Source organism: Glandiceps talaboti, chromosome 8 (assembly GCF_964340395.1).
Source record: "Glandiceps talaboti chromosome 8, keGlaTala1.1, whole genome shotgun sequence".
Classification (NCBI taxonomy): Eukaryota; Metazoa; Hemichordata; class Enteropneusta; family Spengelidae; genus Glandiceps; species Glandiceps talaboti.
In genome coordinates this window covers 1,697,721-1,720,642 of record NC_135556.1, presented here as the reverse complement: position 1 = coordinate 1,720,642, position 22,922 = coordinate 1,697,721, and the positions used below count along the sequence as shown (strand labels likewise).

At 36.9% G+C, this 22,922-nt stretch overlaps 2 protein-coding genes across 2 annotated transcripts; both read right to left on the bottom strand.

Annotated features, from left to right (window-relative positions):
* Window positions 1-379: 379 nt before the first annotated feature.
* On the bottom strand, window positions 380-15,587 carry LOC144438640 (uncharacterized). The gene is made up of 5 exons (XM_078127756.1): window positions 15,340-15,587; window positions 8,746-8,944; window positions 5,351-5,583; window positions 1,342-1,652; window positions 380-762 (listed from the first exon to the last, which is right to left on the bottom strand). Exons 1-5 carry the CDS (start codon window positions 15,451-15,453, stop codon window positions 678-680), a joined length of 942 nt encoding a protein of 313 aa, XP_077983882.1. The 5' UTR covers window positions 15,454-15,587; the 3' UTR covers window positions 380-677.
* Window positions 15,588-18,225: 2,638 nt separating this feature from the next.
* Window positions 18,226-20,439, bottom strand: LOC144438685 (uncharacterized). Its single transcript, XM_078127828.1, has one exon. It carries the CDS (start codon window positions 20,437-20,439, stop codon window positions 18,226-18,228), a length of 2,214 nt encoding a protein of 737 aa, XP_077983954.1.
* Window positions 20,440-22,922: the final 2,483 nt, after the last annotated feature.

The window sequence follows — 22,922 nt, the reverse complement described above, 5'->3', positions numbered from 1 at the left end:
GTCAATTAAAGTTGCCGCAAGAAATCAGGCCAGGTGATGGCTACATTCTCTGCTTTGTAATTGTGGATTTTAATCATTATGCGCATCTACTATTTATACTCACTTCTTTTGTATGCAATGTAACAAATAGGCTTTGATTTCTACTTGTCTACTACACAGTCTATGACGCATCTAAATGCGCATGGTCCATGTGAGCGGTAATTACAATTGATATTAATGGCTGTCAAGAGATATATTGTTTAAGCGGTTCAGAGTATTTATAGATGTTTTCAACAGAATGTGAACATATTCGAGAACTTACATTGTTGAATTAGCATCTATAATTTATAAACGAGAAGGTGAAGATGGCCATGAAATCCAACACACACACACACACACACACACACACACACACACACACACATATATGTATATATTGCAAATAAAAACAGATGATCGATCTTTGGATTCGAATGTGACTGTGAATCCAAAACATATATTCAGTCTATACCTGGCCTGGCGTGGCCTGTACCTGTGTTTTGTACCGACCATTAATCTTTCCATACCTTCCCAGAAAGACTGAGTCACAGGAAAGAATTATATCAACTTCAAGCAATGTGGGGTTGACTAATGTCACCAAGCAGTCAGACCACTATATATCGAGGTAAACCACAGTCTTGTGTATTCTCCAAGTCACATTATGTACTCAAGCAACGACACTGGGATGTTTCGAAATTACCAGTTCTACAAGCGGGTGCTCCACAATCGTTGTTCTGTACACATCTATGAAAGGAAACAAGATGCAGAATAAGAATAATGCTATCAAGTGTTATCATAGTTATGTTTAGCTGGCTTATATTTAGTACTGTTTGTAGACGGAGTAATTCGGGACTCGGTGTTGAGGGACATACTAAGTAGTCAGTATCACATTCTGTACACCGTCTGGTAGCAGGACTAGCTTATATTAAATTATTCACCGGTTAACATGTGGAATAAAATTTCGATTATGGGTCGAACTTTTTAAGTATGTTGTTGACTATATGTATGTTGATGTCTTGTGATTGTATTGAAGTTTTTCAAAATACGATGAATGCATACATAGACCTTATATTTCCTCTTGCTGAATACATATCATTTGATTGACCACTTGCGGCTTGGATTAGTGACGTGTTTCAACAGTCACATGTAATACACACGCTTTGGAACAGTTCAATAAGATATCACAATTATTACATTGATTGCTAAGTTTGCAAGTCAGTAGTAGTTTTAACATTTAGAAAAGTGCCTATTTACATATTATTTGAAGACAATGATATGTATTTTTGAGCTTTGCATATAACGACAGTTTATCATAAGACTTACTGGCAGCCTTCTGACGCTAGTGGTTTAAGTCCTCGCTTTATCTTTCCACATAGTTTGTTGGAGTGCAAACAATCACAAACACACGAGTCCGGGTCTTGTGCATAGGGCGAAGGGCAAGCTTTAGAGCACTCACACGTACAACGTTCATCATTCCAGATTTTTGGGGAGGGACAGGACTCAGTTTGTAAACATTTGCTGTCTGTTACTGCTTCTGCAGCATTATAGAATGGATCAGGGCGACAACTGCATGACTTGTAGGATGTAAAATTTTTCATTGCCACGTGACTATTGGCAATAGTGTACACTAAGAACTGTGGGAATGAAAGAAAACAAGCAATTAAATGTCAGTTCTAGGATTAGATGTAGTGATATACATATGTGATTCAAATAATATTTTTCACTCAAGTGGAAGTTTTTATTGAGTATGACGTAGCATTCAACTATACACATTATATTAACTATATCAAGATATACAAGTAATGAATAGCAGACTTTATACTATATTGGAGTAAACTGGAATGTCGAAGAAAACTTGAAATTGGTCTATGGGAATAAAAAAGGTATTAGATTGTGAAGGAGAGAGATTGGAGTGGAAGACGATTGATGAGCACAAATCATACAAGATAAACAAATAAAAATATGTATGGTAATGACTATATATACCTATAGTATAACTAATGGTTTGCATAATGTATTATGTATGGTAATTACTATATATACCTATATTATAACTAATAATTTGCATATGTACTATGTATGGTAATGACTATATATACCAGAATAACTAATGGTTTGCATATGTATTATGGTAATGACTATATATACCTATAGTATAACTAATGGTTTGATTATGTATTATGTATGGTAATGACTATATATACCTATAGTATAACTAATGGTTTGCATATGTATTATGTATGGTAATGACTATATATACCTATGGTATAACTAATGGTTTGCATATGTATTATGTATGGTAATGACTATATATACCTATGGTATAACTAATGGTTTGCATAATGTATTATGTATGGTAAAGACTATATATACCTATGGTATAACTAATGGTTTGCATATGTATTATGTATGGTAATTACTATATATACCTATAGTATAACTAATGGTTTGCATATGTATTATGTATGGTAATGACTATATATACCTATGGTATAACTAATGGTTTGCATATGTATTATGTATGGTAATGACTATATATACCTATGGTATAACTAATGGTTTGCATATGTATTATGTATGGTAATGACTATATATACCTATGGTATAACTAATGGTTTGCATAATGTATTATGTATGGTAAAGACTATATATACCTATGGTATAACTAATGGTTTGCATAATGTATTATGTATGGTAATTACTATATATACCTATGGTATAACTAATGGTTTGCATAATGTATTATGTATGGTAATTACTATATATACCTATGGTATAACTAATGGTTTGCATATGTATTATGTATGGTAATTACTATATATACCTATAGTATAACTAATGGTTTGCATATGTATTATGTATGGTAATGACTATATATACCTATGGTATAACTAATGGTTTGCATATGTATTATGTATGGTAATTACTATATATACCTATGGTATAACTAATGATTTGCATAATGTATTATGTATGGTAATGACTATATATACCTATGGTATAACTAATGGTTTGCATATGTATTATGTATGGTAATGACTATATATACCTATGGTATAACTAATGGTTTGCATATGTATTATGTATGGTAATGACTATATATACCTATGGTATAACTAATGGTTTGCATAATGTATTATGTATGGTAATTACTATATATACCTATGGTATAACTAATGATTTGCATATGTATTATGTATGGTAATGACTATATATACCTATGGTATAACTAATGGTTTGCATATGTATTATGTATGGTAATGACTATATATACCTATGGTATAACTAATGGTTTGCATATGTATTATGTATGGTAATGACTATATATACCTATGGTATAACTAATGATTTGCATAATGTATTATGTATGGTAATGACTATATATACCTATGGTATAACTAATGGTTTGCATATGTATTATGTATGGTAATGACTATATATACCTATGGTATAACTAATGGTTTGCATATGTATTATGTATGGTAATGACTATATATACCTATGGTATAACTAATGGTTTGCATAATGTATTATGTATGGTAATTACTATATATACCTATGGTATAACTAATGATTTGCATAATGTATTATGTATGGTAAAGACTATATATACCTATAGTATAACTAATGGTTTGCATATGTATTATGTATGGTAAAGACTATATATACCTATGGTATAACTACTGGTTTGCATATGTATTATGTATGGTAATTACTATATATACCTATGGTATAACTAATGGTTTTCATATGTATTATGTATGGTAATTACTATATATACCTATGGTATAACTAATGTATTATGTATGGTAAAGACTATATATACCTATGGTATAACTAATGGTTTGCATATGTATTATGTATGGTAATGACTATATATACCTATGATATAACTAATGTATTATGTTGAAATGTTGACATCTTGAAATGTTTAAACGTCAAAGTCATACTCATCCATGTAATCCCGATTAAAGTAGGTGAAAGTTTTCTAAATAGATTTCATGCAAGCAATATCCTCAAAAGGCGGAAATACATGAGTAAATCTTTATGAAAATTAAACACAATGGTGTTGTAGCACAATTGTAAACTTTGTGATATTAAAAACATGTTTATCAGCATGCCAATCCATATTTGTTACCCATGCCATATGCACTATGATTTGATTGATGGTGTGGGCGTGGTCTTGTTGCTAGTCATATTTGCATAGTTTTTTGAATGTTTATTCATTTGCCTACCCATTCCATTTGTTACATTTGCAATATGAAAATCCATTCGGTTGTTGTTATGGGCGTGGTGTTGTTGCTAGGCAGATAAGTATGTTTTGTCTTGAACAATACCCTAACTAGAGACTAAAATCAACATCCCTACCAAATATCAAAATAATCTTGCCAGTGGTTTGTGATTTTAAGTCAGTCACAGATAGACAGACAGACAAACGGACAAGACACTATATATTACATCATGGCTATAGCATCGTGAACATGTATGACCTTGAATATAGTTCAACTGTGCTAAAAGTGTGTTCAAGAAATCTCAAACATGTTAATCTTTGTGCCATTGACAAGAAGGTAAGAAACCCCATGGTGTCATTCAGACCTAAGTGTGAATTACCCCATAAAAGATTTAATAAAACTATAAAAATTACACTTGGGCTCAGGCCGTGTGCCCAGTAAATTTTGAGCTGATAAGTTTTCATCAACTGTCACTTTTTCTGACCTAATTGGAAATATGACTCACCGGATCAACAAGATGACAGAACTAGTGACAGTAGTTTGGAAGTTTTGATATGTTACCATAAATCAAAATGTTGCCATCTAATTTGTTTCTCACTTTCCACATCACTTTGACTCGAAAAGACATTACTAGTAACATACTCACCAAATCTAATTTAAGAGTTTTAAGGTTTTTAACCAAAGATCACATTTTAAACCTAATTTGCATACTACTGATCCAACCATGTTGCTTTGAACAATCTCCCAACTAAACCCAATAAGCAACATCCCCACCAAATATCAAAACGTTCGGCCAAGCGGGTATAAGTCGTTCACGTCACACACACACACACACACACACACACACACACACACACACACAGGTGGACAGACACTGCACCATGCCATAAAATGTGGATGAAATAAATTGGTATTATGTTGTTAATGACTGATTCGTATCTTTTACATATTGACTTGTTTCACTCAGACTCAAGATTGTCGAAGAGTAGTTGGCGGTGACAAAAATACTGATGAAAGAAGACAACATGTATATTAACGGTCTTGAAATGGAAAATGTGGCAGACTAGACAGAAATATTACTTTGAACATTGCAGTCTTACCAGTTTTGGTAACTGTATTTGAGTGTCTTCAACTCCCATACAGATTTCACCCGCCACACAGCATCCACTGTCAGCAGCGCAGCGAGGTACCGTCACACACTGTGGCCATATATGAGTGCCATAGCCTTCATCGATACCGAACTCTTTGTATGCATTGATAGTCACGTTAACTGGTGTCCGACATTTACTTGCCTCTTGCTGTTCATCAAGACTGTCATAGTCATCTTGGGTTGCTAAAAGACAAAGTGTCTACAAATAAATATTTTTGATGCTTAGGTGATAGTAGGTCTGGTATCTATAGCAGTTCTGTTAGACACAATATCTTATTCACAGTGTCCTACAGTATCGAATCACCTGTGGATATTAAAATGTATTTTTGTACGTACCTGTATTCACAATAAAACAAATCAAATATTGAATGTTGGGTCAGCAGTAGGACTCTCTCACAAGTCCTCGGAGTATCTGTTCTGTATATACCAATATCTACCGAATAATTGTGCTAGAATATCCGTGTATTGTATGAGGGCCCTCATCGACTACATAGGGCTAATCATTTGTTGACAAGTTACTTGGACCCCGTGTTATTGCGATGCCCCGAGGGCATCACAGTAACACATCAACAAATGGTTAGCCCTATGTAGTCGATGAGGGCCCACATACAATCAAGGGAGGGGAGGGCCCACAGTATAATTATGCAGTAGATATCGGTACATACAAAACCTTTTAGCAATGCGACGCTCCAAGCACTGTGAGAGAGTCGAGGTCAGCAACCAAAATCAGCTCCTTCAACATTGACCATTATTTAAACCCGATAGCGGTGTTACTGTGATACTTCTTCATAAGATCGACCAATGATCAACATGTATAATGTCGTAGTAATGCTGTGAAATCCTATATACTACTAAGTCATTCCATGTTAATTAGGGGTAAGTAGGTGGTGTAAAGGCAAGATCAAATATTGAGCAAAGCTTTAGACATAATAATTAGCATATCACTTAGTTAGTACTCTATAGGATTACACAGTATGTCACTTAGTTAGTACTCTATAGGATTACACAGTATGTCACTTAGTTAGTACTCTATAGGATTACACAGCATGTCACTTAGTTAGTACTCTATAGGATTACACAGCATGTCACTTAGTACTCTATAGGATTACACAGCATGTCACTTAGTTAGTACTCTATAGGATTACACAGCATGTCACTTAGTTAGTACTCTATAGGATTACACAGCATGTCACTTAGTTAGTACTCTATAGGATAACACAGCATGTCACTTAGTACTCTATAGGATTACACAGCATGTCACTTAGTTAGTACTCTATAGGATTACACAGTATGTCACTTAGTTAGTACTCTATAGGATTACACAGCATGTCACTTAGTTAGTACTCTATAGGATTACACAGCATGTCACTTAGTTAGTACTCTATAGGATTACACAGCATGTCACTTAGTTAGTACTCTATAGGATTACACAGCATGTCACTTAGTTAGTACTCTATAGGATTACACAGCATGTCACTTAGTTAGTACTCTATAGGATTACACAGCATGTCACTTTATAGTTAGTACTCTATAGGATTACACAGCATGTCACTTAGTTTGTACTCTATAGGATTACACAGCATGTCACTTAGTTAGTACTCTATAGGATTACACAGCATGTCACTTTATAGTTAGTACTCTATAGGATTACACAGCATGTCACTTAGTTAGTACTCTATAGGATTACACAGCATGTCACTTAGTTAGTACTCTATAGGATTACACAGTATGTCACTTAGTTAGTACTCTATAGGATTACACAGCATGTCACTTAGTTAGTACTCTATAGGATTACACAGCATGTCACTTAGTTAGTACTCTATAGGATTACACAGCATGTCACTTAGTTAGTACTCTATAGGATTACACAGCATGTCACTTAGTTAGTACTCTATAGGATTACACAGCATGTCACTTAGTTAGTACTCTATAGGATTACACAGCATGTCACTTAGTTAGTACTCTATAGGATTACACAGCATATCACTTAGTTAGTACTCTATAGGATTACACAGCATGTCACTTAGTTAGTACTCTATAGGATTACACAGCATGTCACTTAGTTAGTACTCTATAGGATAACACAGCATGTCACTTAGTACTCTATAGGATTACACAGCATGTCACTTAGTTAGTACTCTATAGGATTACACAGTATGTCACTTAGTTAGTACTCTATAGGATTACACAGCATGTCACTTAGTTAGTACTCTATAGGATTACACAGCATGTCACTTAGTTAGTACTCTATAGGATTACACAGCATGTCACTTAGTTAGTACTCTATAGGATTACACAGCATGTCACTTAGTACTCTATAGGATTACACAGCATGTCACTTAGTTAGTACTCTATAGGATTACACAGCATGTCACTTAGTTAGTACTCTATAGGATTACACAGCATGTCACTTAGTTAGTACTCTATAGGATTACACAGCATGTCACTTAGTTTGTACTCTATAGGATTACACAGCATGTCACTTAGTTAGTACTCTATAGGATTACACAGCATGTCACTTAGTTAGTACTCTATAGGATTACACAGCATGTCACTTAGTTAGTACTCTATAGGATAACACAGCATGTCACTTTATAGTTAGTACTCTATAGGATTACACAGCATGTCACTTAGTTAGTACTCTATAGGATTACACAGCATGTCACTTAGTTAGTACTCTATAGGATTACACAGCATGTCACTTAGTTAGTACTCTATAGGATTACACAGCATGTCACTTAGTTAGTACTCTATAGGATTACACAGCATGTCACTTAGTTAGTACTCTATAGGATTACACAGCATGTCACTAAGTTAGTACTCTATAGGATTACACAGCATGTCACTTAGTTTGTACTCTATAGGATTACACAGCATATCACTTAGTTAGTACTCTATAGGATTACACAGCATGTCACTTAGTTAGTACTCTATAGGATTACACAGCATGTCACTTAGTTAGTACTCTATAGGATTACACAGCATGTCACTTAGTTAGTACTCTATAGGATTACACAGCATGTCACTTAGTTAGTACTCTATAGGATTACACAGCATGTCACTTAGTTAGTACTCTATAGGATTACACAGCATGTCACTTAGTTAGTACTCTATAGGATTACACAGCATGTCACTTAGTACTCTATAGGATTACACAGCATGTCACTTAGTTTGTACTCTATAGGATTACACAGCATGTCACTAAGATAGTACTCTATAGGATTACACAACATGTCACTCAGTACTCTATAGGATTACACAGCATGTCAGTTAGTTAGTACTCTATAGGATTACAAAGTCACTTGTGTGTAGGATTACTGAGAATACCATTACGGACGTCTTTACCTGGTCGAGTTTGCCAACTAGATTCACCATCATCTGTAAAACCGACTCTTCCTAACGGTGATGAGTGTGTATCATCATTAATTTCTTTGACAACAAGTCCCTGGAATGCTGCTTGAGGCTCTTCTTCTGGGAATAGGAGGCGAAGCACTTCCTGGATGGTCTGTGCCGTATCTGCTCTATCAAGTCGACCAGTGTATTCCTAATAAGAAATACAAAAGGGTTTTGGTTTATATTAGCTTATTTGCTTATTGGAAAATCATCCGAGTTGATACGCTGTGTATCCCAGTATGTCATCTTGTTTGATGCCAAATGCCATTTAATTCAAACGACCAGAAATACTATGACTCTAATGGATAATACTGTTAGAAACAGTGTTTCTCAAGAAAAGCAATGGTGGCAATGGAGGTGACACAGAGCAGTGATTGGCAAGAATTACAAGAGAGTTAACATGGTCACATGTCAACAACCATCTATGTTACATACAATATAAATGCATTTATTAAATTCTTAAACAAGTTATGGTACTTATAATACTAAATCCTGTCATCAACTTCAGCACTAAAACAAGAACGCTGTCTGTCTGTCTGTCTGTCTGTCTGTCTGTCTGTCTGTCTGTCTGTCTGTCTGTCTGTATGTATGTCTCCCTTCCCCCTCTCCCTCCCTCCCTCCTCTCTGTCTGTCTGTCTGTCTGTCTGTCTGTCTGTCTGTCTGTCTGTCTGTCTGTCTGTCTGTCTGTCTGTCTGTCTCCCTTCCCCCTCTCCCTCCCTCCCTCCCTCCTCTCTCTCCTCTGTCTGTCTGTCTGTCTGTCTGTCTGTCTGTCTGTCTGTCTGTCTGTCTGTCTGTCTCTCTCTGTCTGTCTCTTTCTGTCTCTCTCTCTCTCTCTCTCTCTCTCTCTCTCTCTCAAGTCTTAAGTTAAACCATAAAAACACTACTCATTCAGTATCTACTTGGTTTCAAATTGGTAAACGGGTCGATAAAAAATGCACGTACAGGCCAGGTGCAGGCCAAACCAGGTCATGTCAGGCCAGGTCAGGACTGAATATTTTTATTTAGGTTCAGATTCAGATACAAAAATGTGAACTCGTTATTATATAAGCTATAAGCAATCATTCATTTGATCCAGCAGCAATTAAATTACACAACCAACAGACAGACAGACAGACCTCGACTCTAGCCCTACATACTCACATGTCTAGCTGTGGCCACTCTTTTTTAATGCCTACTCTTTTCGAGTTATTGTCGTTCTTTTATCCTGGTTATGTACGTGTTTTGATTGTGAAAGTCTTTTTTTTTTCGTACTCGTTTTATTGTTTTTATCTACTCGTTTTAAATTGTCTTTGTTTTTATGGCAGACACTATAATTTCCTGACAAGGATCAATAAAGTTTTATTGTATTGTATTGTATTGTATTGTATTGTATTGTATTGTATTGTATTGTATTGTATTGTATATTTGTTGTAGATTTTCAATTAGTTGTCGTCAGGTTATTTTTTCTCAGCAATTCGCCACTTTAAAAAAAAAAAAATTCAATATCGCCATTCAATTGATGTCTTCTGTTCTAGGAATCACATTGTTCACATCGATTTCATATTCATTTTTGTACGTACTGGGTATGTCCAAGAGCACAAAAATGTTTTCCCAACGCTTGGGCCAGAGCGTACTGGACATTTCTTGAAATCGTCATTACGTATTCCAATTCAACTTAGTTTTATTACAATATTATCACCTTACTCTGTACAGAACACCTTCACTAACAACATGTATTCCAATTCAACTTAGTTTTAGTATAATATCATCACCTTACTCTGTACACACAACACAAAAATATACCAAAGAATGTACCACAAAATAAACACATGTAACATAAAATACCAACACTGCACAATAGGGTGACGTCATAACTAATGTGACGTCACCCACGTATCATTAGTTTCTATAAGAATTCGTATGACTACAGACACTCTTAAAATGTTGCACGTGAAAAACACAAAAAAAGATGACAGACACTTATGTGGGGAAATAGTTGCATTTCGTGTGTAGGGGGATAGGGTTCCACTAACATTGTTTTCTTATTCGATATCCACACGTAGGTGCCTGATAAAAAGTGTATAATATACGCAGTGTTTTAAAATGATCATGATGAAAGCTATATACGATACAGCCTTGAATTTCTGCCCGATTCGTTCATCACATAAAGTGATCAGGACTGTTTTAAAACTCCCATGTCGGTGTTTCTCATCAGTATAAGAGATGTCTTTCATTGGGTTAGAGGCATCATAGAGTGATGCTAAAATATTGATCAACAGTAGATGTGTCGTTTTTTTCTCCCTTTCCAATGGAATAGGTTAATATGTACATATATGGGCGTGTAATATTTCTTAGATTGTTGTTTTTATGGTCTACAGACTACATGTAAATATAACATCCTTTTTACTATATATTCTTAGCTGTAAAGGAAAAACCATATTTCTACTAGTATAGATTGATACATTTGTAGCAGCAGGATTGAATTGAATTTTGATTTCACCGGAAACATAAGATGATAACAATGAAGAGAGGAAAATACAAATACAATAAAAGAAATTCGTACGATATTTTCCTAAGAAAACGGCAATCCAGGGCGGCAATCTATGCCGCAATAATACGTGCCCCTGTGAATGTGCACACCATCTATAGCATGGTGTATCACCACTAAATGGCATGGTCGGGTTCAGTCATTTTTACCAGTGATTCGCTGAATGAAAAACAGTTATGTACATAACTTATTACTTTTTTTTCTTTTTTTGTGTACACACAGCCGTCAATGAACACACATACGTTATGTACATAAAGCAGAATGTAAAGCTAACGACTACTACTATTACACCCTATTATTACACCCGACGATCATTCTTGTGAAACTCAACAGAATTAAGTAAGTATGTATGGTTTCTTAAGGATAAAGAAATTGATTACGACATCACATGGAAAATTATCGCACGCGCGCGCCGTACAACAGCTCCAGTCAGAGATGTAATCTCTGCATAACTGAAAAGTATATTATAATTTGTCAACCTCATCGTTGCACTCTAAATAAACGGAATGAACTTGTGTCGTCGTGTAGGCATAGACATAAATCATTATTGCAGAACAATTAACTATGCTAATACGCTATGTTACTAGGTAGGTATTCCCTGTTAGGAACATTAGAATAATAGAATTTAACGGTAAGGTAACGCAGATACTATATTCCATTCTACCCCTGATGAGTGAGGACTACGCACCTCACGAAACAGTTCTGTAGGGTCTATAGCATATAATTTGGTTCAAATTTTCAAAACCTGTATATAATTCGCTCTACTACCCGTATAGTCTGTAAGGTACGCCGTGACGGGGCGCCCTCAACCATCGGAGAGGAGGCCGGTGAGGGCGAAACGTCACGACGTATCATACAGTCTACTACCCGTATTGAGCACTTTTATGTGGTTTTATCTACATCCAGTCAATTATATATTATATATATATATATATATATATATATATATATATATATATATATATATATATATATATATATATATATATATATATATAGTTTTGGTAGTACTGGAACTCTTTCTTGGGTGTAACTCGGAGTTTCACGCATATTGCAATCATCAGACACTCTGATGATCGCAATATGCGTGAAACTCCGAGTTACACCCAAGAAAGAGTTCCAGTACTACCGAAACTATTACGCTCTGCCACTGCGGCATAGAGCACTGTCTTAGCAGATTGATACTCACCGAGTTATATATATATATATATATATATATATATATATATATATATATATATATATATATATATATATATATATATATATATATATATATATATATATATATATATATATATATATATATAGGAAGTCAGTGGTAAGAGTTGTCCGTAGTACAGTGCTCGATACGTCTGCACGCAGAGCGGAGTATATGTTGAGGGTAGAAGAAAATCAAGTCGGGTTTTTCGTCTCTACAAGCCTGTTTCGTGAGTAAATCACTCGTCAGGAGATGTTGATGTACTGAATATACCTCGTATAAATCGTGTGGTGTAAGGCGGGTTTTTCCTAGGGTGTTGAGTGGTGCTTTTGTTTGTACAAAAGGTGTCAATTATGTGTGCGATGGGTCAGGTGTTACACAACAATGTTTTATTTCGATGGCGACAAGAGGATACAAGTTCATTTCGTTTATTTAATGTGGATAGTTCGGGTCGGCAGATAATAAAGAACTTTTCTTTGAGGCATAAATTGCACTTCTTGCTTGCGCTATTGTAGGTTGGGTGGGATGAAAGTGGTCGCCAGGAAATGTTTTTATCCTTGAGGGTCCAGATATGTTTGCTGAGTTCCGTAGAGTTCCTATGTTTAGTGTGTCGGAATGATGCTGTGTGGTTTCTGTACCTTGTCTTAAACTCGTTTTCTGTAAGCCCAATGTATGTTTCTGTAATGTCGTTGTCCTTGCGTGTGACGGCTGCTTGGTAGATTATGGATTTCTGTAGGCAGTTTTCGTTGAGCGGGCATGTATTCTTTTGCCGACAGTTGCATGTTTTATTGGCATCGGTGCTGTTTACGGTGGTGTTGGTGCGTTCGTGTGAAATAAGGATGCGTTTGTTGTGGTTGTTGATGACATGCTTGATGTTATTCATGCAGCTGTAACTGATTTTAACGGTGTTGCGGTTGAAGATTTTTCTGAGTTTATGATCTTTGTGGAAGTGTTTGTCTACAAGGCTGAGGAATCTGTGTCCGATGTTGGTGCTAACATTTTTGCTGAATGGGGGGTTGTATCATAATATGTCTTTCCGTTGTCTGTTTCGTCTAGAGGTCGTGGTCGGCTCGTAGTGTAGTGTGTATTTGTATCCGCTCTCGTTGAGTGCTTTTTGGTATGGAGGTGCGGCTTGGTCGAAAGATGCTTTGTTCGAAGAGTGTAATGATAGGCGTTTGTTAATACCAGTGGGTATGCTCTTAGTCGTGGTTTGTGGGTGGTTGCTATCTCGGTGTACACATTGCAGGATGGTGTCGGGCTTTGTGTAGGGCCGGTACGTATCGTTGCTCAAGTTGAGGGTGACATCTAAAAAGTTGATTATCTGTTTGTTGGCTTCTATTGTTATGCGTAGTCCGCTGAGGTGGAAAATGCGGCATACGTTTTTCTTGATGTTTTCTGTGTCTCTTGGTGATGTGTTCGAAACGGCTAATCCGTCATCTCTGTATAGCCCTATGTTGATATCAGGGCCTTGTAGTTGGGAGAGGAGGAAGCTTCCTACCAGCTCGCATGTTTCGGCACCATCATAACTGCCCATTGTAACGTGGAATGTTGTGTTGCCTTTCTTTTCCCAGGGTTGTTGTTTATGTATAAGGACAGAGTTCTTGGCATGGAGGATGATGTTACGTTCGTCGGCTGTGATGTTGTCGTAGTCTGAGGCAAATGTCAGTGCTCTGTTGAGGAGGTCTTGGCTGATTGATGGGTAGAATTCTACAACATCGAAGCTGATGAAGTTGTGGACTTGTTTGTTTTCGATGGCTTTGAACCATTCGATTACTGATGCTGTATTCTTCCCATTGGTTGAACTTTGTCGAATTTAGAATTTTGGTGTTGATTCGGTCGAGTATTTGTTTACTGATTTTGCCTATCTCGGATTTTGTGGGGTTATAATATATATTTCGAGATAACGAGAAATTATGCCGAGATAACGAGCTAGTTTCTCGAGATAATGAGATAATTTCTCGAGATAACGAGAAAGTATCTCATTATCTCGAGAATTTTTGGGGGGATTCTGTAAATATCCCTAATGGGCTTTCAGACACTTTTATGTCTCAAAACACACAAAACAAATTGACAATAATTGAATCTTCAATTTGGTCACAAAACTACGGATTGTAAAATGTGACCCTCCTCCAAACAATGTAATGCAAAATATGACCCTCCCCCAAGAACAGATTTGTAGTGTGTGACCCCCCCCCCGATTCCTTCCCCTTGTACATACTGAAGGCTGAGATGAGATGGAAACCTAAGAAACCGGAGACAGCTTCTACATGAACTTTTACAGTTGTTAACGCCTTTAAACTATCAACTATGTCAGGGCATGATATGGTATTCGTGATGTTGTATATGCTACACCCCTTTGTGTATAACAGGTCGGTTCCCTACATGACAGCACATATACATTAGCTGATAACATGTGCGATTGACTTGACACGTCACCAAGGTCAGGTCAGCTATTGTATGGATGGAATTTATGATTGTTTGTCTACCCACTCTACGTGTTGTTTTGAGATATGTGCACTGATCCTATGTAATAGTCCTGTTGTACATGTCTATTAAAGTAATATCTTTAAACATGACGATAGTTTCGATTACGTCATTCCAATGACCAATATTGTTTGTAACCTTAGATATCGTAATGTATTCTACGATAGACTATACCAATATGCCAACATGGCATAAATGTATTCACGTGTTTCCTTTATAACCACATCACTAATCATATCTGACAAACAGTCTGTACCATTTCCTGCACACTATGCCAACACCATGAAAGACACATGGTGGTTTTAACGAATATACATCGGATAATGTCACCTACCTCGTCGACGTCCGCGTTATGAAGCATACGAGACCCAAACAAATCAGGAGGGATAGCAAAGGATAGAATGTAACACTCTGCTAAACAGAGCAAGATGAGACGAAAATCGACCATGTCTCTACGAATGTTGGCGAAACAAGGAAGGGTAAAACGTCACAAGGGCCTTCACTTCGGGTATGTTTACACGAGAACAGTAAACACGGACTTCTTTTCTTATGCAATGATCTGTCGAAGACATATGAGCAGGATGAGATGAACCTTGAATTTATGTTAAAAGTATTTCGTGTGGCTGCTTTTAATGCAAGTATAGCTATTTTTAACCTCGACAAGGAATAACCATGACGTCATCCTGGCTGCATTTTCTCAGTAACATCGAGTCAAACCCACAAACTGGTCGTCTTTGAGTTATACTAAAAATATAACATGCAAATATAATATATCTGTTCAAGAATTCTGTAAAATCATGAACTGATACCAGCTGACCACTTTCTATGTAAGGAGTACTGCTTTTCATTGCTTAGTAATCATTCACACCAAACAGTTGGATCGTGTTAATTGGTCATGCCACAGGCACTCGAATCAATCTGTAGGTTTTTAAAAAAAAAGAAAATGTTTTATTTACTATACATGAAAAAAAATCATACATATTGATTCGAGTGCCTGTGGGTCATGCAGTGTATCGTTGCTGCAGTGAAGCAGGTTATGATAACCCATCCCCATTTCTGTTCCCAGCCGAACGTATACATTTCATTGTCTTAGCCAAATAAATAAGGAGTCAGGCCATACATATACATTTCAATGTCTTAGTCAAATAAATAAGGAGTCAGGCCATACGTATACATTTCATTGTCTTAGTCAAATAAATAAGGAGTCAGGCCATACGTATACATTTCAATGTCTTAGTCAAATAAATAAGGAGTCAGGCCATACGTATACATTTCAATGTCTTAGCCAAATAAATAAGGAGTCAGGCCATACGTATACATTTCATTGTCTTAGTCAAATAAATAAGGAGTCAGGCCATACGTATACATTTCAATGTCTTAGTCAAATAAATAAGGAGTCAGGCCATACGTATACATTTCATTGTCTTAGCCAAATAAATAAGGAGATTATTGTTGTTTTACAGGCTTTATTTATTTTTAAGGATTATATAATTTTAAAGTCCAAAAAATTAAAAAAAGAAAAGTTTATATATATTAAATTGAAAGTCAAAATTTCAAAAAAAAAAAATTAAAACATTAAAAAAAAAAGGTTTAGGAATTTTTTCGTAATATCGAATCGTGGTCCGAAAAAAAGATTGCATTTCTTCGGACCACTCGATTTCCATAGGGGTGTGAAGCAACTCAACTGACTGACTTCCGGTAGGCCTAACTCGTTGGTCACTGTACTTTGCACTTGCATAGACATTTGATTTGAATACAAACGAATACATACAACTGCACTCCTCCTGCCATTCTCTGTTCTAATTGTTCTTCTTTCAACCGTTCAACTCAATTCGATAAACGTTCAAGCTACTATTGGTCTTATTCTCCCCCAGTCAACAGAGGAAAATGGCAGAAATCAGGGCCTTGTGAAATTCTCCAGGGGTGGTGGGGTTGATGAATTTTCCAATCGGGCCAGCAAAAAGACTCTTCACCTGGGGCACAACCATAATCATGATTTATCAATCACAATCATGATTTCGCGTTTGGTAAATACTAATCACAATCATGATTGGTAATCACAGTAATCATGCCCTGAACCATGATTGACTTGATTACAACATGACGGACAACGTAATATCATAAGGGGAGCGCGCGCGCGTGGCTGAAGGCAAGTTCGAAATGACAGAAAACATTTATAATATGTCAATAAATTGTGTTCGGTGAGATTGGTAATTTGTTATCATTGTAATCATTTTGATGATGTAAAATCAATTAATTTATAGGAAATGTATGATTTTTTTTATGTTTGCAGTAAGTAACTATGATCGTGATTGCGCGTTTTGTTTACAGCCTCGTGTCTAGAAATGAAGTCAGATTAATCACAATCGTGATTGGGCAAATTGAACGCGCCCCAGTATTGATTTTTCAAAAGTTCAGCGAGATCCAGAACATGTCTTTATAAAACACTATGTAGTAGATAGCTTTAGTGAATACAAGCATACTTGAGCATCAATCTTGACTGTAAATCAAACTGGATATAAAATACCAACTTCATTATTAAGAAAGCTAAAACTTGTGCGTACTGCCTTAGGAAACTGATGTCATTTTGGGTGTCGGCCCTGACCTTTCAGGAGTATTTTTAAATGCGGGTGTTTGTAGTGCTCTCACGTTCGGTAGTGTTTGTAGGGGAGGTAACTTATCCCGACATGAAATGGGATGGCTAAATAAGATCATCAGAAAGGTATTTTGGAAATTTCAGAGTATCAGTCCAACTACAATATTGAGCGGGTCCCAGGTGTTATATTCGGAAACAGTTCTTGAAGATGCTTGATGATTTAGGAATAAAACCAAGAGACCAGTTTCCAAAGTTAAAATTCTTTATTTTTCCGACGTTTCGGTCTTTCACAGAAGACCTTCCTCAGGGTACTAAAAATGAATAAAGACAGTGAAAAGGACCGGTAAAAAACTAGATATTGGGCAGTGGTACAATAGAAGCGTAAAATATAAAAGGATACTTGGTAAAATGATACAGGTGAATAAAAAAGTTTGAAAAATGGAAGTGTTTAACAAAATAAAAGACTTACAAAGTGGTCCAAACGGCACACAGGTAAACTACGTGTCAATCGAGCGGATCATGGATGTTACTGACAAGTGATTGAGAAAGGCCCACCTAGCTGAGTGTAAATTTATAAAGGAAATGAATGCTAGGGGTTATATAGAACAAACGGGGTCAAATGGATTACCAGTCTTTTTTGTTCAAGCCGTTTGGTGAAAGTGTATCTAACTCATGGATTATTTTAAGTTCAAGCTGTTTTCTAATCTTATCTGTTTTGGAAAATACTTTACAGAGTCCTGGGAATTGGAAATCATTCATGCTGTGACATTGACTGTTAAAATGAGCGGCTACTGGGGTGTCCTTGTGTGTTTTGATACTGTATATGTGTTCCTTGATACGTACACGAAGTTCCCGTTTTGTTTCTCCTATGTATAACATGTTACATTTTGAACAGTTGATGACGTATATTAGGTTCCTTGTGCTGCATGTTAGTTGTCCAATGATCGGGTATGATTTCTTTGTCATGGGGTTCGTGATTCTGTCATTGTTGTGTATGATCATTGAAGGGCACACTTTACATTTGTTGCATGGATTGCAGTTCCCCGGGTCTTTACTTTTTGTTGTTTCTTTGATGTTGGCTCTTACCAGGATCTTTTTGAGATTGGGCGGTTGTTTATAGGAGACAATAGGTGGTGTATGAAATGTATCTTTGGTTTGTTGATCAGAGTTGAGTATGGACCAGTGTTTACGAATTATGGTGGATATGCTTGGTAGTGATGGATGGTAGGTTAAAACAAATGGTATTCTTCCTTGTGAGTCCTTATTTTTGTCCTTGTATTGGAGCAGGTCATTGCGTTGGGTATCTCTGGCTTTCTGGATGGCATTGGAAATTGTAGTCTGTTTATACTTTCTATTAGTTAGTTGGTGTTCTAGTTTTTTTGTTTCAGTGGTGTATAGCGTGTTATCCGAGCATATACGTCTGTATCGTAGAGCTTGACTATAAGGGATGGATTTGAAGACATGGCGTGGATGACAGGACGATGGCAGAAGATATGAATGTTTATCATTGGGTTTGCTGTATACGGTTGTATGGAGTTCGTTGTTCTTTATGAACATCTTTGTGTCAAGGAATGCAATTTCTGAAGTGCTATGTTCCATGGTGAATTGGAGTGTAGGATGGATCGAATTGCAGTGAGTATGGAAGTCAGAGAGTTGTTGATCGCCGTGTAACCAGATGAATCTGACGTCATCGATGAATCTCTTCCATTTTTCTGGTTTGAGTGGAGAGCTGGATATGATTTCCTTTTCCAATTTTCTCATTGCTATGTTGGCATATGATGGGGCCATTTTACTGCCCATTGCTATGTTGGCATATGATGGGGCCATTTTACTGCCCATTGCTATGTTGGCATATGATGGGGCCATTTTACTGCCCATTGCTATGTTGGCATATGATGGGGCCATTTTACTGCCCATTGCTGTTCCTTGTATTTGTAGATAACATGTGTCGTTAAATTTGAAGTAGTTTTTGCTCAGAATGAATTCGATCATTTCGGTGACTAGTTGTGGATGTGGAGTTGTGGTATTGTTCTCTTCCAATGCTTCTTGTACAGCCTTTATTCCATATTCATGGGGAATATTTGTATACAGAGATATGACATCCATTGTGACTAGAGTGGCAGTGTCAGGCATTGTGATGTTCTTGATATCTTGTAAGTGATGAGTGGTGTCTTTAATATATGATGGTAGGTCATGTACGATAGGTTGCAGAATAAAGTCAACATATTGTGCCAGCGGGGTTGTAAGAGATTGGCATTGTGGGATAATTGGCCGTAGTGGTGTGTTCTCCTTGTGGATTTTTGGTAGTCCGTAGAAATGTCCTGGCTTCGGTTCTTTAGGTATCAGCTTGTTAGAGAGATCACGTGATATCCATTTTTTCTGTTCCCATCTTTTAATTTTTCTTTCGAGTTGTTTTAAGTAGAGATCCGTTGGGTCTTCATCAAGTTGTCTGTAGAAGTTTGTATTATCCAGGTGTTTCATGCATTGGTCTATGTACCATGGTGTATCCATGACTACGATACCACCACCATTGTCTGCTGCTTTGATGGTTATATCATCTCGATGTAAAATTTCGTTGATTGCTGTCCTCTCTCCTTCGCTTATATTGTTGTATGTTTTTTTCCAATTTTTTCGTTCTAAAATGTCTTGTTCTACTGCATTCAGGAAAGCTTCAAGGGTTATGTTTTGGTTTGGAGGGGGGTTGTAGTGAGATTTTTCGCGTTTGAATGGACCGGCTTCGTTCACTTGTGGATTACTTTGATTCTCTCTATCTCTATAGAGGTATTTAAGTCTGCATTTTCGTTCAGAAATTGCATTCCTTGACACAAAGATGTTCATAAAGAACAACGAACTCCATACAACCGTATACAGCAAACCCACTGATAAACATTCATATCTTCTGCCATCGTCCTGTCATCCACGCCATGTCTTCAAATCCATCCCTTATAGTCAAGCTCTACGATACAGACGTATATGCTCGGATAACACGCTATACACCGCTGAAACAAAAAAAACTAGAACACCAACTAACTAATAGAAAGTATAAACAGACTACAATTTCCAATGCCATCCAGAAAGCCAGAGATACCCAACGCAATGACCTGCTTCAATACAAGGACAAAAATAAGGACTCACAAGGAAGAATACCATTTGTTTTAACCTACCATCCATCACTACCAAGCATATCCACCATAATTCGTAAACACTGGTCCATACTCAACTCTGATCAACAAACCAAAGATACCTTTCATACACCACCTATTGTCTCCTATAAACAACCGCCCAATCTCAAAAAGATCCTGGTAAGAGCCAACATCAAAGAAACAACAAAAAGTAAAGACCCGGGGAACTGCAATCCATGCAACAAATGTAAAGTGTGCCCTTCAATGATCATACACAACAATGACAGAATCACGAACCCCATGACAAAGAAATCATACCCGATCATTGGACAACTAACATGCAGCACAAGGAACTTAATATACGTCATCAACTGTTCAAAATGTAACATGTTATACATAGGAGAAACAAAACGGGAACTTCGTGTACGTATCAAGGAACACATATACAGTATCAAAACACACAAGGACACCCCAGTAGCCGCTCATTTTAACAGTCAATGTCACAGCATGAATGATTTCCAATTCCCAGGACTCTGTAAAGTATTTTCCAAAACAGATAAGATTAGAAAACAGCTTGAACTTAAAATAATCCATGAGTTAGATACACTTTCACCAAACGGCTTGAACAAAAAAGACTGGTAATCCATTTGACCCCGTTTGTTCTATATAACCCCTAGCATTCATTTCCTTTATAAATTTACACTCAGCTAGGTGGGCCTTTCTCAATCACTTGTCAGTAACATCCATGATCCGCTCGATTGACACGTAGTTTACCTGTGTGCCGTTTGGACCACTTTGTAAGTCTTTTATTTTGTTAAACACTTCCATTTTTCAAACTTTTTTATTCACCTGTATCATTTTACCAAGTATCCTTTTATATTTTACGCTTCTATTGTACCACTGCCCAATATCTAGTTTTTTACCGGTCCTTTTCACTGTCTTTATTCATTTTTAGTACCCTGAGGAAGGTCTTCTGTGAAAGACCGAAACGTCGGAAAAATAAAGAATTTTAACTTTGGAAACTGGTCTCTTGGTTTTATTCCTAAATCAGAAAGGTATGCCAAATTCCCGGTAAACAAACCCAAAGTATACATTCTATTTATTTCAAAGACTCTTTGTCTAAGCACATTCGAAAAAATCGATGTATTTCTAGGGGAGGTAGATACTACACTGCAGTAGTTAAAAGTAACCGTTATAATCCTTCCCCACCCTACACCCCACCCTACACCCCCACCCTACATCCTCACCCTACACCCCCACCCTACACCCCCACCCTACACCCCCACCCAACATCCTCACCCTACACCCCACCCTACATCCCCACCCTACACCCCCACCCTACATCCCCACCCTACACCCCCACCCTACATCCCCACCCTACACCTCCACCCTACATACATACATACATACATACATATGATGATAATGATACCCAGGGTGACCGGTGACGTTCATGTTAATAATACGAATAACCAACGACTCGGATTGTTTGGCGCCCTCCCTGTTAAGTCTCGTTGGACTCCTCCAGTTGGTCGCAATCGTACTATTGACCATTACATCAATGTTTGCAGGCGAGGTTTATACTATTAAATTTAATAACAAGTTCCCTTTCAGTAACATCACTAAGGAAGAATGCGATGCTATTTCATCTAGATCTCTTAGAAAGCGCGATGATATTGTTGTTAAGCCTGCTGATAAAGGTGGAACGGTAGTTGTTTGGCGTAAAAATCTGTACGTATCTGAGGCAGCTTTTAAACACGGATTTTTACCAGGAATCGGAAGGTGATTCTACAGAAGATGTGCAACGCGAGATTATGGATATTGTTAACCCGTTTATATCCGCTGGCGAAGTACCAACAGAAACACGTAAAATTATAGTCCGTCGACCTAGGACAGCCGTGTTTTATTTAAGCTTACAGGTAAATATTCCTGGTAGGCCCATCGTCTCAGCTTGTAATTGCTCTAAGGAACATCTCGCGCGTTATTTAGATGCCCTTTTACGACCCATTGTGGCATCTCAGCCTACCTACATTAAGGATACGAACCATGCTCTTCCAATTCCAACAAGGTAAACCACGATACCTTTTTACCTTTCTACCTGGAGTACGCCCAGTCTAAATTGAGCCATTATGGAGCGTTTTGCACGCGGGACATTCCTTCCTTCCTCTTGGAAGACAACTTAAGAAGATGGGTACATCT

Bases quoted from the DNA above. Each gene is read 5' to 3' on its own strand.
- LOC144438640 (XM_078127756.1), bottom strand. From the start codon at position 15,453: ATGGTCGATTTTCGTCTCATCTTGCTCTGTTTAGCAGAGTGTTACATT. The intron at 5,584-8,745 runs GTAAAGACGTCC...TTTGTCTTTTAG, and splicing joins TAGTTGGCAAACTCGACCAG to CAACCCAAGATGACTATGAC. The intron at 1,653-5,350 runs GTAAGACTGCAA...TCATTCCCACAG, and splicing joins AAATACAGTTACCAAAACTG to TTCTTAGTGTACACTATTGC.
- LOC144438685 (XM_078127828.1), bottom strand. From the start codon at position 20,439: ATGAACATCTTTGTGTCAAGGAATGCAATTTCTGAACGAAAATGCAGA.